Genomic DNA, 17,640 nt, shown 5'->3' with positions numbered 1-17,640 from the left:
AAGCTCAGTCCAATGATGCTGTGACACACCACCCCAGACCATGACGGACCCTCCACCTCCAAATCGATCCCGCTCCAGAGTACAGGCCTCGGTGTAACGCTCATTCCTTCGACGATAAACACAAATCCGAACATCACCCCTGGTAAGACAAAACCTCCGACTCGTCAGTGAACAGCACTTTTTGCCAGTCCTGTCTGGTCCAGCAACGGTTGGTTTGTGCCCATAGGCGACGTTGTTGCCGGTGATGTCTGGTGAGGACCTGCCTTACAACAGGCCTACAAGCCCTCAGTCCAGCCTCTCTCAGCCTATTGCGTTTAGTCTGAGCACTGATGGAGGGATTGTGCGTTCCTGGTGTAACTTGGGCAAATGTTGTTGCCATTCTGTACCTGTCCCGCATGTGTGATGTCCGGATGTACCGATCCTGTGCAGGTGTTGTTACACAAGGTCTGCCACTGCGAGGACAATCAGCTGTCCGTCCTGTCTCCCTGTAGCGCTGTCTTAGGCGTCTCACAGTACGGACATTGCAATTTATTGCCCTGGCCACATCTGCAGTCCTCATGCCTCCTTGCAGCATGCCTAAGGCACGTTCACGCAGATGAGCAGGGACCCTGGGGATCTTTCTTTTGGTGTTTTTCAGAGTCAGTAGAAAGGCCTCTTTAGTGTACTAAGTTTTCATAACTTTGACCTTAATTGTCTACCGTCTGTAAGCTGTTAGTGTCTTAACGACCGTTCCACAGGTGCATGTTCATTAATTGTTTATGGTTCATTGAACAAGCATGGGAAACAGTTTAAACCCTCTAAAATGAAGATCTGTGAAGTTATTTGGATTTTTACAAATTATCATTGAACGACAGGGTCCTGAAAAAGGGACATTTCTTTTTTTGCTGAGTATATATACACTGCTCAAAAAAATAAAGGGAACACTAAAATAACACATCCTAGATCTGAATGAATGAAATATTCTTATTAAATACTTTTTTCTTTACATAGTTGAATGTGCTGACAACAAAATCACACAAAAATGATCAATGGAAATCAAATTTATCAACCCATGGAGGTCTGGATTTGGAGTCACACTCAAAATTAAAGTGGAAAACCACACTACAGGCTGATCCAACTTTGACGTAATGTCCTTAAAACAAGTCAAAATGAGGCTCAGTAGTGTGTGTGGCCTCCACGTGCCTGTATGACCTCCCTACAATGCCTGGGCATGCTCCTGATGAGGTGGCGGATGGTCTCCTGAGGGATCTCCTCCCAGACCTGGACTAAAGCATCCGCCAACTCCTGGACAGTCTGTGGTGCAACGTGGCGTTGGTGGATGGAGCGAGACATGATGTCCCAGATGTGCTCAATTGGATTCAGGTCTGGGGAACGGGCGGGCCAGTCCATAGCATCAATGCCTTCCTCTTGCAGGAACTGCTGACATACTCCAGCCACATGAGGTCTAGCATTGTCTTGCATTAGGAGGAACCCAGGGCCAACCGCACCAGCATATGGTCTCACAAGGGGTCTGAGGATCTCATCTCGGTACCTAATGGCAGCCAGGCTACCTCTGGCGAGCACATGGAGGGCTGTGCGGCCCCCCAAAGAAATGCCACCCCACACCATGACTGACCCACCGCCAAACCGGTCATGCTGGAGGATGTTGCAGGCAGCAGAACGTTCTCCACGGCGTCTCCAGACTCTGTCACGTGCTCAGTGTGAACCTGCTTTCATCTGAAGAGCACAGGGCACCAGTGGCGAATTTGCCAATCTTGGTGTTCTCTGGCAAATGCCAAACGTCCTGCACGGTGTTGGGCTGTAAGCACAACCCCCACCTGTGGACGTCGGGCCCTCATACCACCCTCATGGAGTCTGTTTCTGACCGTTTGAGCAGACACATGCACAGTTGTGGCCTGCTGGAGGTCATTTTGCAGGGCTCTGGCAGTGCTCCTCCTGCTCCTCCTTGCACAAAGGCGGAGGTAGCGGTCCTGCTGCTGGGTTGTTGCCCTCCTACGGCCTCCTCCACGTCTCCTGATGTACTGGCCTGTCTCCTGGTAGCGCCTCCATGCTCTGGACACTACGCTGACAGACACAGCAAACCTTCTTGCCACAGCTCGCATTGATGTGCCATCCTGGATGAGCTGAACTACCTGAGCCACTTGTGTGGGTTGTAGACTCCGTCTCATGCTACCACTAGAGTGAAAGCATCGCCAGCATTCAAAAGTGACCAAAACATCAGCCAGGAAGCATAGGAACTGAGAAGTGGTCTGTGGTCACCCCCTGCAGAACCACTCCTTTATTGGGGGTGTCTTGCTAATTGCCTATAATTTCCACCTGTTATCTATTCCATTTGCACAACAGCATGTGAAATTTTTTGTCAATCAATGTTGCTTCCTAAGTGGACAGTTTGATTTCACAGAAGTGTGATTGACTTGGAGTTACATTGTGTTGTTTAAGTGTTCCCTTTATTTTTTTGAGCAGTGTATATATATATATATATATACACACACACACACATACACAGTGCCTTTGGAAAGTGTTCAGACCCCTTGACTTTTTCCACATTTTGTTACGTTACAGCCTTATTCTAAAATGTATTACATTTATCTTTTTCCTCAGCAATCTACAAACAATAACCCATAATAAGAAAGCAAAACAGTTTTTTTTAGAAATGTTTGCAAATGTATAAAAAAAAACATGTATTTAAGTATTCAGACCCTTTGCTATGACACTTGACATTGAGCTCAGGTGCATCCTGTTTCCATTGATCATCATTGAGATGTTTCTACAACTTTGAGTCCACCTGTGGTAAATTCAATTGTTTGGACATGATTTTGAAAAAGCACACACCTGTCTACATTAGGTCCCACAGATGACAGTGCATGTCAGAACAAAATACGAATCATGAGGTTAAAGGAATTGTATGTAGCTCCGAGACAGGATTGTGTCGAGGCACAGATCTGGGGAAGGGTAGCAAAACATTTCTGCAGCATTGACAATCCCCAACAACACAGTGGCCTCCATAATTCTTAAATGGAAGAAGTTTGGAACCACCAAGACTCTTCTAAGAGCTGGCCGCCCGGTCAAACTGAGCAATCGGGGGAAAAGGGCCTTGAAACCAAGATTTAACTCTTTGGCCTGAATGCCAAACGTCACGTCTGGAGGAAACCTGGCACCATCCCTACGGTGAAGCATAGTGGTGGCAGCATCATGCTGTGGGGATTATTTTCAGCGGCAGGGACTGGGAGACTAGTCAGGATCGAGGCAAAGATTAATGGAGCAAAGTAGAGATCCTTGATGAAAACCTACTCCAGAGCACTCAGGGACAAAGGTTCACCTTCCAACAGGACAACAACCCTAAGCACACAGCCAAGACAATGAAAGAGTGGCTTCGGGTTGAGTCTCTGAATGTCCTTGAGTGGCCCAGACATAGTCCGGACTTAACTGGATCCAACATCTCTGGAGAGACCTGAAAATAGCTGTGCAGCAACACTCCCCACACAACCTGACAGAGCTTGAGACAATCTGCAGAAAAGAATGGGAGAAACTCCCCAAATACATGTGTGCCAAGCTTGTCGCGTCATACCAAAGAAGAGTCGAGGCTGTAATCGCTGCCAAAGGTGCTTCAACAAAGTACTGAGTAAAGGGTCTGAATAGTTATGTAAATGTGTGAAGTACATTTTTTATAAATTAGCAATAATTTATAAAAACCTGTTTTTGCTTTGTCATTATGGGGTATTGTGTGTAGATTGAGGGTAAACAACTATTTAATCAATTTGAGTAAGTCTGTAACCTAACAATGTGGAAAAAGTCCTAAAGATACTGTGTGTGTATGTGTAATATATATCTCACACACAGTACCAGTCAAAAGTTTGGACACACCTACTCATTCAAGGGTTTATCTTTATTTTTACTATTTTCTACATTGTAGAATAATAGTGAAGACATCAAAACTATGAAATAACACATGGAATCATGTAGTAACCAAAAATGTTAAACAAATTAAAAAATATTATAGATTCTTCAAAGTAGCCACATCAAGTTGCCTTGATGACAGCTTTGCACACTCCTGGTATTCTCTCAAGCAGCTTCATGAGGTAGTCACCTGGAATGCTTGAAGGAGTTCCCACATATGCTGAGCACTTGTTGGCTGCTTTCCTTCACTCTGTGGTCCAACTTGAAAAACAAATTACATTCCCACTAAGCGCAAACCAGATGGGATGGCGTATCGCTGCAGAATGCTGTGTTAGCCATGCTGGTTAAGTGTGCCTTGAATTATAAATAAATCAGAGACCGTATCACTAGCAAAGAACCCCCGCACCATCACACCTCCTCCTCCATACTTCACAGTGGGAACCACAGATGCAGATCATCCGTTCACCTTCTCTGCGTCTCACAAAGACACGGCGGTTGGAACCAAAAATCTCAAATTTGTACTCATCAGACTAAAGGACAAATTTCCACCGTTCTAATGTCCATTGATCGTGTTTCTTGGCCCAAGCAAGTCTCTTCTCCTTATTGGTGTCCTTTAGTAGTGGTTTCTTTGCAGCAATTCGACCATGAAGGCCTGATTCACGCAGTCTCCTCTGAACAGTTGATGTTGAGATGTGTCTGTTACTTGAACTCTGTGAAGCATTTATTTGGACTGCAATTTCTGAGGCTGGTAACTCTAATGAACCTATCTTCTGCAGCAGAGGTAACTCTGGGTCTTCCTTTCCATTGGTGGTCCTCAAGAGAGCCAGTTTCATCATAGCGCTTGATGGTTTTTGCGACTGCACTTGAAGAAACTTTCAAAGTTCTTGTCATTTTCCGGATTGACTGACCTTCATGTCTTAAAGTAACGATGGACTGTCGTTTCTCTTTGCTTATTTGAGCTGTTCTTGCCATAATATGGACTTGTTCTTTTACCAAATAGGGCTATCTTCTGTATACCACCCCTACCATGTCACAACAGAACTGATCAGCTTAAATGCATTAAGGAAAGAAATTCCACAACTGAACTTTTAACAAGGCACACCTGTTAATTGAAATGCATTCCAGGTGACTACCTCACGAAACGGGTTGAAAGAATGCGAAGTGTGCAAAGCTGTCATCAAGGAAAAGGTTGGCTACTTTAAAGAATCTCAAATATAAAATATATCTTGATTTGTTTAACACTTTTTTGGTTACTACATGATTCAATATATGTTATTTCATAGTTTTGATGTCTAAACTTATTCTACAATGTAGAAAATAGTAAAAATAAAGAAAAACCCTTGAATGAATTGGTGTTCTAAAACCATTTTCAAATCAGGAGACCTCACATATTTCTATATTTTAGTCATATCGAGAGCAGCTTACATTAGTAAGCCCATACATTTTCACACTGGTCCCCCGTGGGAATCGAACCCACAACCTCTATCAACTGAACCACACAGGACACGTGACCCAATCATCATCCATAGTTTGGGAAACTATGTTCTATTCTTTGAAACCCACTACACTTGAAGTGAAAATATTAACAGATATGTAGAGCAACAGGCGTCATTGATATTTACCCATACAACCTCCAGCTCTTCATTTAACTTGTCAAGTTTTTCAAAGTCCTCTTTGTTGATGATAGGGCCACCAGATTTGAGCCTCCAGTTGTTCAGCTTCCAGTTCTTCACCCAGCTGGTGACGCCTGGAAGAAACATCACAATAGTCATTAAGATAGTCGCATTAGCAGGCCTAGCAAGTAACGTTAGATGCTGCATCATGCCTGCAGCATCACACAAAGCCATGTCACAATCAGTCAGTCCTTTGCTGATTGAGTGTTAGTAAAGTGCTATAAGCAGCACACACGTACCATTAATGGTGAACTTGCTGTCTGTATAGAGTACCAACTTCTTGATGTCCATCTCTTTGGCCTGCTCCAAGGCTTTACAGGCTGCCTGTGCCATTCAGAAGCAAAATGTGGGATTAAATCTCTGTGGGGTTACAATCCAAAGGTTGCTGTGGCAATTCCATTCAAATAACAGCAATCTGGTTAAGAGAGTTCAGAATTAAAACAAATAAGACAAACACGGGTACTTGCCTGTAATTCTGCCCTCTGGTTGGTCTGTCTTCCATCCAGTGGTTCTGCTACATTCCTACAGTAAAGAGTCCACATGAAAACCAACCCACTGTAGTGTCAAACAGTCTATGAGTTATAACCACAGACCCAGGCCTACTCACAGAGGATGGTCACGTCCCCAGTACACCCCGATCCCAGCTCGTGCTCCGGGCTTCCCATTGCCTGAACAGCAGCCGTCTGTGTACACCACCACTGCATCACCTGGGAAAAGACTGTTGTCTTAATCATGTTTAATTGGTTTTCAATCATCATTATAGGATATTTGCTGCTACTATAAGCTATATTTGTAAGTTTGGGGTTTATTTGTGCATAGGTATGTGTATATATGACAGTCAAACATTGTGTTTTCCTTCTTGATTCTTTGCTTTATTTATTATTACTTTTTGATGTGTACTGCTGTATTTACTGATTTTATGTTGCCTTATATGGAATATACTAAAAATAATTGTTCACAAAAAGTATGTTTTACATTTCTAAACCAAAACAAGAAATACGATTTGAAGGAGTAACAGGTATATTTACCCATGTAGGTGAATCCATCAGAGCTCTTTGAAGATGCGCAGCTGTCTTGAGATGCCTCCTGGGAAGGCTTAGCTCGTTTGGCAGGGGACACCACCTCCTTCTCCTTCTCCTTCTCCTCCTCCACGTGATTATAGTGTCTCTTCTGACCAATGGGAATATACTCAAGGGCCTCCGGGGCCCTTCTTGGGAGTGTTGCCTCATAGCTGGTTCCTGAAAGATAATACCTTGGTCTGAGTAGAAGTCTGATTCTGCTGTGCCTGAATGGTGCACTACTTGTCTAATGACAAGATAGGCTGCCCATTCCTAAAGCCAGTAACAACAGTACCCATTGTATTGTCATTTTACAAGTACAGTGACCCATAGAGAAAGAACATAGCCATCGATCTACCCTCTGACACGTCTGGTGTTATCGACGTTGCTTTGCCTCTGACGAAAGCCCAGGCATCCTTTTCAGCAGCAAACTTCTTGTAGCTGGCATATGGGAACTTGTCTACTTGGCTCTTACATTCATCCCTGAAAAAGTAAACACATGATATTCAATGTGAATAGAAATGACAAAATGTGTTTAAAGACACAGTGGTAACTAGCTCCCTAGCTGGGTAACTACTACACAGCTCACCAAGTTTGGTAAACTCCAGGATTGAATCCTTTCCTCACAGCGTAGAAGAATTTGCCTTTCACCATCTCCTCTGTGCCAATGCAGACTTCCCTGTGTATTATACTATAAAGAACGGGTAACCTGAACATCACTTAGACCAGCAATTACTTAAAAGTGGAAGCACCGGTCATTGTCTTAATTTCAGAAATGTGAACAAGTTGAACAAACTAACTAGCTATGTGTTAAAATGCAAGGACAACTATTAGCTAGCCATCATTGGAAACAAATGCAGGTATGTAAACAGTGGCTAGCTTGCTAGACCACTAACCCAAAACAAACACATTTTGCTAGCTACTACCTGACAACCGTAATGTCAACACACAACTCTAGAAGTTAGCTATACATTTGAACATGACCTACGCTGACATGCTTATTTTGGACTCGGTATTTACATTAATTACTTCAAAGTTCACGATATCTGCTGCACTGATCTGTTGGCGTTAAAAATCATACTTCCGTGTTCCCATGATTCCTTCCACGACGTACTTGTATACTTCTCTCGCGAGATTCCTGCCTCTTCCCTGGCCGTCGTTGATCGAGGTAGGTCAAGATAATGCTCCCACTGGTCGGAATTTCTTGTCAAACTGTTGTAAATGTGCACAGAATTTCCTCGTTCTTGTATCAGAGTTCATCTAAGACTGTTGATGCGTTAGATTATTATATTTAAGGTTTTGGATGGCCGTTGTGTAATGAATTGTATGAAGTGTTTCAGGATAGACCTCACATGAAAACTGGAAGGAGCATAGCTGGCGCGTTGAGGCCCATGTGTTCTTGTAAGAATTGCCTGTAGTTCGTCGACTAGTGGCTTTTTAACCGTTTTAATATTTTCCTTTTAAGTGTCCTGACAGTTGTTTAGCCTGAAGTATGGTTGAGTACTGTCTGAGTTCGTTGCTAGCTAACGTTAGCCATTTGATAATGAACCTGGTTTAAAGACGGCAAACTGGCTAACGTTAGCTAGCAAATGTTAAGTAGTTAACTTGGAACATGCGACCCTATCTCCTTGTACATTGTTTGATGCAATAATTACTTGTTAGGTTGTTTATGATGGCATGGTTGCTAGCTAGCTAACGTCGTTTGTATTTTAAATCTGTAAGTGAAATCAGCCATTGTCGACTTCGTTTGATCAACCTTAGCCGATAGCGCTAGCTAGTAACTGCATGCCTGATGGTGTGATGGAGTCGGCATGGACCACTCGGCTAACGTTGGTTAGTTTCAGTGTCGATACTACATTACCTGAAACAGTGCATGATGTCCAAAGACATGCAGGACTCGGGAGTATGCTCAAATGGTAGTCTTGTCTTTCATTCATTCCAGAGACATAGGCCATGTTCAGTACCAGCGCCAAAATCGTGAAGCCCAATGGCGAAAAGCCAGATGAGTTCGAGTCTGGAATTTCCCAGGTAAGCTATGGCAAATCTGTCAATATATGGCACTTTATAGAAAACTTCCTTAGTCGCTTGGCTAATGCTGTATGCAATATTCAACATATCAGCCTTCTTTCTAGGCTCTACTGGAGCTGGAGATGAACTCAGACATGAAGGCTCAGCTGAGGGAGCTGAACATCACTGCTGCAAAGGTAAGGATCCTATACTACATGTCTTGAACTTGCCTTCATTCTGACTGTTTGCTCAGACCATTTTTGGATAACTGAAGATGAATGTGGTAGGAGTTTGTCTGATGTAGTAAAAGGAGCTGTGTTTGAGTTTAACCCCAACGTGGACATCCTGTGAGGTTGCTCTCGCATCGCTCTGTCCTTGTGGCGTATGGGAGCGTAGTACTTTACAGTGCTGTGACGTACAGTCCCGTTCCACGACGTTGGAGAGCAAGCTTTGTCCCCGGCCTTCGGGCTGGTGAGGACGGCGTTCTGTATATTCCTACATCTTCCCAGAGCCCTTTGGGCCATGACTGGGGGGCTAAACCATGCAGTGCATAGAATTTCTTTCAGACAGCTGAAGCACTCAAAGCATCTATTGAAGTGTTTGTATTTGCCTCAGTTTGTGTTCTAACTGAAATGCTATCCTCTCCCTCAGGAAATTGAAGTTGGTGGTAGCAGGAAAGCCATCATCATCTTTGTCCCTGTGCCCCAGCTGAAATCTTTCCAGAAGATTCAGGTGCGACTCGTGAGGGAGCTGGAAAAGAAGTTCAGTGGAAAACACGTTGTCTTCGTTGCACAGGTTAGGGTGATGTTGTCTCGCTGTCCTGTTTTCCACAAGTTGCAGGGGCAGTTTGCAGAGCTGTTGCGGTGACCCCGCTGTCGGTTAGCTTGGTTCTTTTGGAGAAGTCTATTAACAGACATCTTTAGTGCTCAAATATACATGTTTCTATGCTGTGAGTGTAGTATAATATCAACGTGGACATCCGGTGAGGTTGCTCTCACATGGCTCTGTCCTTGTGGCGTATGGGAGCGTAGTACTTCACAGTGCTGTGACGTACAGTCCCGTTCCACGACGTTGGAGAGCAAGCTTTGTCCCCGGCCTTCGGGCTGGTGAGGACGGCGTTCTGTATATTCCTACATCTTCCCAGAGCCCTTTGGGCCATGACTGGGGGGCTAAACCATGCGGTGTACATGATTTATTTAGAATGCTTGTTGGGCTTTAAAAGTCTGCCTGTGTAAATTGGTAATCCTTGATATTTTTTGAACTTGCAGAGGAGAATCCTGCCCAAACCAACCAGGAAAAGCCGTATCAAGAATAAGCAGAAGCGTCCCAGGAGGTGAGTTCTGTTGTCAGACCTGCATGTCCTCGACTATATACTGTATGGAAGAGAATGGATTGTAGTTTTAAAGTTAGAGCAAATGGGTGCTAGGTTTAGAAGTTCAAATTGTTGTGCCATATTTGATGCTGCCATACTTGCACACCGTATTTGGACCCAACGTGGACATCCTGTGAGGTTGCTCTCGCATCGCTCTGTCCTTGTGGCGTATGGGAGCGTAGTACTTTACAGTGCTGTGACGTACAGTCCCGTTCCACGACGTTGGAGAGCAAGCTTTGTCCCCGGCCTTCGGGCTGGTGAGGACGGCGTTCTGTATATTCCTACATCTTCCCAGAGCCCTTTGGGCCATGACTGGGGGGCTAAACCATGCGGTGTACAATTGTACTAACACCATGTCGTATGCTTTTAATGGGATTTTATAATAGGTTATTATATAGCTACAAGATTAAACGGGGACAAACCATATAATGCAACATCAACTTTCCTTCCTATTACCTTGCGTTACCCTACGAGTAGGTGTTTTAACCCCAGTGTCCTGGCTAAATTCCCAATCTGGCCCTCGTACCATCATAGTCACCTAATCATCCCCAGTTTCCAATTGTCTCATTCATCCTCTCACCTGTAACTACTCCCCAGGTCGTTGCTGTAAGTAAGAATGTGTTCTCAGTAAACTTGCCTGGTAAAATACATAAAAAAATAAATTAAAAAAAATCAGATTTCAAAATACCTGTATAGCTATTTGATTGTTGCCCTTTCCATACATGCATACAGACATGCATAAATAACCTTCCTATGATTTTGAATGAGACTGATTGTAGGAAAAATAGTTTTCAAGGTTTAGAACAAATCTGTAATTACCTCAAATGTCTAATGCACGTTGTGATTTGTTTCTCCAGCCGTACTCTGACCGCCGTGCACGATGCCATCCTTGAAGACCTGGTCTTCCCCAGTGAGATTGTTGGCAAGAGGATCCGCGTGAAACTGGACAGCAGTCGGCTCATCAAGGTCCACCTTGACAAGGCTCAGCAGAACAATGTGGAACATAAAGTGAGTCGTGTCGCAGTTTGTTAACCCACCTTATCCCCAACGTGGACATCCGGTGAGGTTGCTCTCAAATGGCTCTGTCCTTGCGGCGTATGGGAGCGTAGTACTTCACAGTGCTGTGACGTACAGTCCCGTTCCACGACGTTGGAGAGCAAGCTTTGTCCCCGGCCTTCGGGCTGGTGAGGACGGCGTTCTGTATATTCCTACATCTTCCCAGAGCCCTTTGGGCCATGACTGGGGGGCTAAACCATGCGGTGTACAACTTCTCCTGACTGATGTCTCAAATGGTTTATGTGCTGCAAATGTCTTGTGCCAAATGCATGAATTTTGTGTTGTCATATGCAATTGATATATTGATCATCATAACCTGTAAATGTTGCAGTCTATGCAGTGGTTAACCAGTGGTTGTACAGATCATCATAACCTGTAAATGTTGCAGTCTATGCAGTGGTTAACCAGTGGTTGCCTTTATTTTCAGGTTGAGACCTTCTCCGGTGTCTACAAGAAGCTCACAGGCAAAGACGTTGTTTTTGAATTCCCCGAATTCCAACTGTAGAGTGCAGATGACAAAATAAATGAGTCTACTCTCAATGTCATTGCTCTGTATTCTCTGGGGATAGGGTGGTCAGTCATGCCAATCCCATACATGATGGTCTAGCCCAGGGCTCCAACCCTGTTCCTGAAGAGCTAGCCTCCTTTAGGTGTTTTCCTATCCCTGTTGTAACTAACCTGATTCAGTTTATCAGCTAATTATTAGAATGGGGTGCGCTAGATGAGGGTTGGAGTGAGCCTACAGGACGGTAGCTCTCCAGAAACAGTTGGAGAGCCCTGGTCTACAGACTAATATCCTTTCAGGAAGAAGGACCATTAACTTGAGTAACTGAAGACTTGGAGCAGCTTTGATGACTGATCAGTTGTATTGCCACATCCTACAACTTGTGGTGCTAGGGGGCTTTTTCAGATTGCTTTTGGGCCTCTGTAATGGTAGTTTTCAATGGGGGTTTTTGCACACTGGAAAATGTCCTGATCCAATTATTAAATGTTGAGTGGAATTGACAGGTAATGTATTTGCTTGTGTATAAATCCACCATGGGATATGTGCCCAATATAGGCTATTGTTCACGACAGTCAAGTTTAAGCTTATGTTGTGCAGTGTGAGGCCACTGAGGGAGCTATGGGGCTGCGTGGACCAGCCGTCCATAAATTAACATGGCAGGTATTGCGGCTATACGTTGTATCCTTGTGAGGAATGCTAAAAAATAAGCAGTGGAGTAACCGTAGGTTTTGAGGTATGATGGGGGTAAGACTGTTGTAATAAACATTTGGCAAAAAATCAATGGGTAAATCACTGGCTGCAGGATACATAGCCTGGATGTGAACATGTCCTTTAGCGGAATTACTCGCCCTTTGACACTGGAGACGCTCAACGATCAACCGTTTGACAGTTGCGCTCTGAGTGATGAGGAGCTTGTTCCTATGACAGCTGAAACAAGTGGGTTGGGCAACGCCCCCCTCATATCGTGTGATTCCTGATGATAGTTCTTGATTTTATTGACTGATTGCTATTGTGTGGGATGGTTGAGCCGAAGCCTGGATACTCGGGACTCCTGTCATAACTTTCCCATTACCTATCCAGGCAGTCACCCACCTACGACTCAACATGTACTCAGGTAACACCTCCATGTCAGATACTCCGTGTAGTTACACTATTGCATTCATCAGTTAAAGGATCTGTTAAAGCCCACTGAATGCTACTCCTGCTGTTTGGTTAATGTTTTGCATATGGGGGAGTGCTAGACTGAAGGACAAAGGTTGAAAATTAGCCTGTTGCCTAAAACCGGCACCTTTCCTGAAAATGTTAATGTACACTGTCCCTGAAAAAATAAAGGTCTATGGGCTTGGGTAGAAAGACTGGTATGTGGTTTCAAATGTTATTTAGTTGTATGTACCGGATACGCATGGTATACATCGTACAACGAAACGCTACAGGTTCCTTCTGGACAATGCAACAACAATAAGAAATACAAGATAAGAATACAAAAAGAAAATTACTCTGTAGAATAGAATAAACATTTTAGCATCATTATAGTACAGAAAGGCACAATTCTCCCCCCCAATATTTACACGTAAGTGGGGTGGGCAGTGTATTTTGAGCAGTATAATATGAGTCTGGCAGCAGCAGTTGTGCTTGTGTGTGTAGTATGAATGTACACTGAGTATACCAAACATTAGGAACATCTTCCTAATATTGAGTAGCCTCAATTCATCAGGGCATGGACTCTACAATGTGTCAAAAACGTTCCACCGGGATGCTGGCCCATGTTGACTCCAATGCTTCCCACAGTCGTGTCAAGTTGGCTGGATGTCCTTTGGGTGGTGGACTGTTTGGGTGGTACACACGGGAAACTGTTCAGTGTGAAAAACCCAGTAGCATTGCAGTTCTTGAAATACATTTTTTTGTCTAGCCCATTCACCCTCTGAATGACACACACACACAAGCCATGTCTCAATTGTTTCAAGGCTTAAAAATCCTTCTTTAACCTGTCTCCCACTTTATCTACACTGATTGAAGTAGATTTAACAAGTGACATCAATAAGGGATCACAGCTTTCACCTAGTCAGTCTATGTCATGGAAATAGGTGTTCTTAATGTTTTGTATACTTAGTGTGTGTGCATGTGTGCGGAGAATAAGGACAGGTGGTCAGTCCAGTTCAAGTGTTCAGCAGGCTTGTAGACAGAAACTCTCTGAGCCTGTTGGCCCTCATGCTCCGATAAGGGAGAAAACAGCTCATGGCTGCAGTGTGTGGGGTCCTTGATGCGTCGTGCCTTCCTCAGGCACCCTTTAGAGTAGATAACCAGTCAGATCCAGTTGCATCTGGTGGCGCTGGTCAATGGTGGGGTTTGTCTGGGCTACAGCGACGCCCACTTTGGCAACCCACGGAAGAGGATTTTATGTCATTATTGAACTGTCTGCCAACAGTTCAATGGGGCTTCTGTCATACTGAAAAGCAATAATCATTAACTTCAGTATAGATAACACTGGAATATAACATTAAAACAAATAGGGCAACATACTTTACCACAGTTGCTTTTGAAAAATGAAAACGGCTGTCTATCTCATTTGGGGATCTCTCTTTAACACTTGAAGTGCACACATATAGGCAGATGTGCCTATATGTTTCAATCCAGAATCTCATTCTTATTGCATACCATTGGTAATGAATATATCAAAAAGAGCAGTCTATAGAATGGGTTGACCGTAGTATGTCGTACCTTCACAGGTTTGGGAAGATCTGCTAACATGGGTGATGGATGGGAGACAGCGTGTCGACTGGACATGCCCTAAAAGCTGGAGGTAACATCAGAGCTCACAATTTAGCACATGCCATAGAACTGGGTGATGTTCAGTAGGTGGAAGTGGTTTGAGACGGAGCAGGAGGCTGAGTGGCTGTGGCTCATAGTAATGGCCCGATCAGAGCAAATGTAATGGCCTCAAACTCAAGGAAACCATGTGTTTGATGTATTTGATACCGTTCCACCTATTCTGCTCCAGCCATTACCACGAGCCCATCCTCCCCAATTAAGGTGCCACCAACCTCCTGTGAGAAACACTCATCTTGGTTTACATTTCAAAACGTTCTGCTATGATGTGCCATTTTGTATCATCTGGTGATGTGATACGTTGCTCCACTGGTGGATAGGAAGGGCATCCTACAGATACCATGTTATGAGGGGGCCGTCCTCAGACATCCTGGAGTGATCAGCCAAATCGAGATAGACACCAACCACTTGGTAGCCTGGCGGTTAACAGCGTTGGGCCAGTAACCGAAAGGTCGCTGGTTCTCATCGTTGAGTAGTTGAAAAATCTGTCTGTGCCATTGAGTAAGGCACTTAACCCTAATTGGTTTTCGATAAGTGTCCGCTAAATTATGTAAATGCAACCACTTCAAAGGTAGAGTAACACATGTGCATGGACACACACGCTGGTACTCTCGTTCACCCCACTGTACGAACAGATTTTGAGGCCCTGCATAGTTCCAATGTTAAGGGCTTGGTTACATGCTATGACAGTAACAGGTTGGGTTACAAGGTATCACAATGTAACAGGTTGGGTTACAAGGTATCACAATATAACAGGTTGGGTTACAAGGTATCACAATGTAACAGGTTGGGTTACAAGGTATCACAATATAACAGGTTGGGTTACAAGGTATCACAATGTAACAGGTTGGGTTACAAGGTATCACAATGTAACAGGTTGGGTTACAAGGTATCACAATGTAACAGGTTGGGTTACAAGGTATCACAATGTAACAGGTTGGGTTACAAGGTATCACAATGTAACAGGTTGGGTTACAAGGTATCACAATGTAACAGGTTGGGTTACAAGGTATCACAATATAACAGGTTGGGTTACAAGGTATCACTATGGAGACATCAACATAACTTCTCTGTGGTAAACACATTGGCCCACTGTACCGTCTACTGAGATGAAAGTCCTCCCACCAGACAGAGCTTGTGCTACTCTTACTGCATCGTGTGACTTCAACACACAGGAAACTTCCCAGACTCCTGTAAGATAGAAGCATGCTATCTGACCCCTGTGGAGGAGGGGCAGTATGTAAATGGCAGGTGGAGTGGCGATCTGGGAAAGATGTGGCAGGTCCTTCTGCCCCTCCAGAAAGTATGTCCAGCATTTTCCTAGAATTCACTCCATTTGATTCAATGCCTGGGCCTGTCAGAGTGCTGATCGAGGATCAGTTTTGCCTTTTAGATCAGAATAAATAAGATTACATGGACATGGGAGGAAGTGATCCTAGATCAGCACTCCTACTGAGACTTTATCAATATGGGCCCTGTTCATTTTCATCCAGAAAGTGTTTTTCAACATCTTAATCAGTTCAGTATTTAAATGTACATATTCCAGACAGATGGGTAGATGGCAAATATGTGTGTTTCAAAGACTATTAGTTAGGTAAACAATATTGAATGTGTATGTATAATAATTAAATCAAATCAGGTCTTGGCAAATGTGAGGGTGATGTCTGCCATATCTTTGAGCGGTGTTGCGCTGTACACTTTACTCTATTGTATTTGAATCACCCAAGTTTCTGTGAAAGCAAAACGCCATCGAAGTCGACAGTCGATCCAGCCAACGTATTTCTTTTCCTAATGCAATTGCACCTGAATTCTGCTTCAGTACCAAAACAACTCCTACCCTACAAGCAGTGATGACAATAACAGATTTGTCAGGTCACGGCATCAGGTGATGAAGTAGGCAGCAGGACTTGAAATCCGTAACAGTGGACATTTGCATTCATGGCTCATTTCGTCATGCAAGTATGGATGAAAACAAGGTAGACCTTACTAAGTAGACCTTAGGTAGACCTAACAAGGTAGACCTTACTTCTGAAAATGTGAGATTTTCAGAACTGGCTCATTGGATCATGTTTAGGTTACAATGTAGGCCTAGGTACTAAACATCCCTGAAAGTTAAATCAGACAAGCTACCCTACTTAAATGTAGCCTAACTTTTATTTTGACCATGTATGCGACAATCAGTTGGAAGTAGACCGAATTAAAACAGCCTAGTTAGGTACAGTATCTTTGCAACATTGAGTTGCCTTTTGTTACAGACAGGTAAATACTGCCATCTAGTGGATAGGCTTTAGTAAAATTTACGTGCCTATAAACTGCAATATTTTGATTCATTTTTAAACGGTTTGAAAATACTGTTATTGAAGAGAAAAAATATTTATATCCAACTTTTTTAAAAGGTTTGCAGGCATGTATAGCCTGATCATTATTATCAATATCAAACTATAGGTCCAGGCAGGTTTGTCTATAACAAAACAAAACAACTAAAACAGATTGAGCCTTCAATCTCCTATTTCATGTGGATGAAGCTGGTGTTTCTGTGATGCTGAAGACACTGACATAGAAAACTGTATGGGAAATGGGCCTAACTGCAATTTAGCATAGGCCTATTTATGTATTCATTCATCTGGATAGCCCTTTCTTCCCCATTCATTTGAGTAAACATTTTCAGTGTTGCCTACACACTAAATTGACTAAACTTCCAAAAGATATACTGAACAATATCGTAGTCTACGGGCAAGTGTTCTGGAGGGCTGCTGATAATAATGGGGTTTGATTGTAAAGCAGGTTTGGAAAAAGCCTTCCAAAGCTTTTGGGTTTGTCTGAGGTTTTGAGTTTGTCTGAGGTTTTGGGTTTGATGATGACTAATGAATAAAAGCGTAACATGCTGACTAGACCGGGCGTGCGCGTGCGCCATCTCGCGCATGTTGATTTTGTCCAGCCACACCAGACGCGATGAGGACAAGCAGGTTGAAATATCAAAACAAACTCTGAACCAACTATTTTAATTTGGGGACAGGTCGAAAAGAATAAGAAATGTATGGCAATTTAGCTAGCTAGATAGCTTGCTGTTGCGAGCTAATTTGTCCTGGGATATAAACATTGCTTTGTTATTTTACCTGAAATGCACAATGTCATCTACACCGACAATTAATCCATAGATAAAAGGGTAAACCGAGTTTGTTTCTAGTCATCTCTCCTCCTTCAGGCTTCTTCTTCTTTGGACTTTATATGGCGGTTGGCAACCAA

The 17,640-nt window shown here is 43.5% G+C and overlaps 2 protein-coding genes and 4 non-coding genes across 10 annotated transcripts; 5 read left to right on the top strand and 1 right to left on the bottom strand.

Annotated features, from left to right (window-relative positions):
• Positions 1 to 5,444: 5,444 nt before the first annotated feature.
• Positions 5,445 to 7,731, bottom strand: LOC120019150 (ribonuclease H1-like). Of its 4 annotated transcripts, none has more exons than XM_038962435.1 (8): positions 7,658 to 7,731; positions 7,218 to 7,319; positions 6,987 to 7,111; positions 6,599 to 6,808; positions 6,178 to 6,277; positions 6,038 to 6,092; positions 5,810 to 5,894; positions 5,445 to 5,644 (listed from the first exon to the last, which is right to left on the bottom strand). In XM_038962435.1, exons 2-8 carry the CDS (start codon positions 7,280 to 7,282, stop codon positions 5,460 to 5,462), a joined length of 825 nt encoding a protein of 274 aa, XP_038818363.1. In that variant the 5' UTR covers positions 7,283 to 7,319; positions 7,658 to 7,731; the 3' UTR covers positions 5,445 to 5,459. The 4 variants fall into 4 exon arrangements, with proteins under 4 accessions (XP_038818363.1, XP_038818362.1, XP_038818360.1 ...); XM_038962434.1 differs by having other exon boundaries at positions 7,649 to 7,727; XM_038962432.1 differs by having other exon boundaries at positions 7,617 to 7,682.
• Positions 7,722 to 11,608, top strand: LOC120019151 (40S ribosomal protein S7). 2 transcript variants are annotated; one of them, XM_038962437.1, is made up of 7 exons: positions 7,722 to 7,796; positions 8,571 to 8,656; positions 8,761 to 8,832; positions 9,287 to 9,367; positions 9,904 to 9,968; positions 10,865 to 11,015; positions 11,491 to 11,608. In XM_038962437.1, the coding sequence occupies exons 2-7, from the start codon at positions 8,582 to 8,584 to the stop codon at positions 11,566 to 11,568; spliced, it is 522 nt and encodes a 173-aa protein (XP_038818365.1). In that variant the 5' UTR covers positions 7,722 to 7,796; positions 8,571 to 8,581; the 3' UTR covers positions 11,569 to 11,608. The 2 variants fall into 2 exon arrangements, with proteins under 2 accessions (XP_038818365.1, XP_038818364.1); XM_038962436.1 differs by having other exon boundaries at positions 9,287 to 9,430.
• LOC120019775 lies at positions 8,967 to 9,191 on the top strand. The gene has a single exon (XR_005472383.1). It is a non-coding gene; the product is annotated as a small nucleolar RNA SNORA73 family (small nucleolar RNA).
• Positions 9,602 to 9,826, top strand: LOC120019768. Its single transcript, XR_005472375.1, has one exon. It is a non-coding gene; the product is annotated as a small nucleolar RNA SNORA73 family (small nucleolar RNA).
• On the top strand, positions 10,125 to 10,349 carry LOC120019773. Its single transcript, XR_005472381.1, has one exon. It is a non-coding gene; the product is annotated as a small nucleolar RNA SNORA73 family (small nucleolar RNA).
• Positions 11,052 to 11,276, top strand: LOC120019771. Its single transcript, XR_005472379.1, has one exon. It is a non-coding gene; the product is annotated as a small nucleolar RNA SNORA73 family (small nucleolar RNA).
• Positions 11,609 to 17,640: the final 6,032 nt, after the last annotated feature.

This window comes from Salvelinus namaycush, chromosome 24, assembly GCF_016432855.1.
Source record: "Salvelinus namaycush isolate Seneca chromosome 24, SaNama_1.0, whole genome shotgun sequence".
In the NCBI taxonomy this organism is placed as follows: Eukaryota; Metazoa; Chordata; class Actinopteri; order Salmoniformes; family Salmonidae; genus Salvelinus; species Salvelinus namaycush.
The sequence above is the reverse complement of the archived record's forward strand: the minus strand, read 5'-3'. Positions and strand labels throughout refer to the sequence as shown.

Bases quoted from the DNA above. Each gene is read 5' to 3' on its own strand.
- LOC120019150 (XM_038962431.1), bottom strand. From the start codon at position 7,345: ATGTTCAGGTTACCCGTTCTTTATAGTATAATACACAGGGAAGTCTGC. The intron at 6,278-6,598 runs GTAAATATACCT...GTCTTTTCCCAG, and splicing joins TGATGGATTCACCTACATGG to GTGATGCAGTGGTGGTGTAC. The intron at 5,895-6,037 runs GCAAGTACCCGT...TGAATGGCACAG, and splicing joins ACCAGAGGGCAGAATTACAG to GCAGCCTGTAAAGCCTTGGA.
- LOC120019151 (XM_038962436.1), top strand. From the start codon at position 8,582: ATGTTCAGTACCAGCGCCAAAATCGTGAAGCCCAATGGCGAAAAGCCA. The intron at 9,431-9,903 runs GTTAGGGTGATG...TTGAACTTGCAG, and splicing joins ACGTTGTCTTCGTTGCACAG to AGGAGAATCCTGCCCAAACC. The intron at 11,016-11,490 runs GTGAGTCGTGTC...CTTTATTTTCAG, and splicing joins AGAACAATGTGGAACATAAA to GTTGAGACCTTCTCCGGTGT.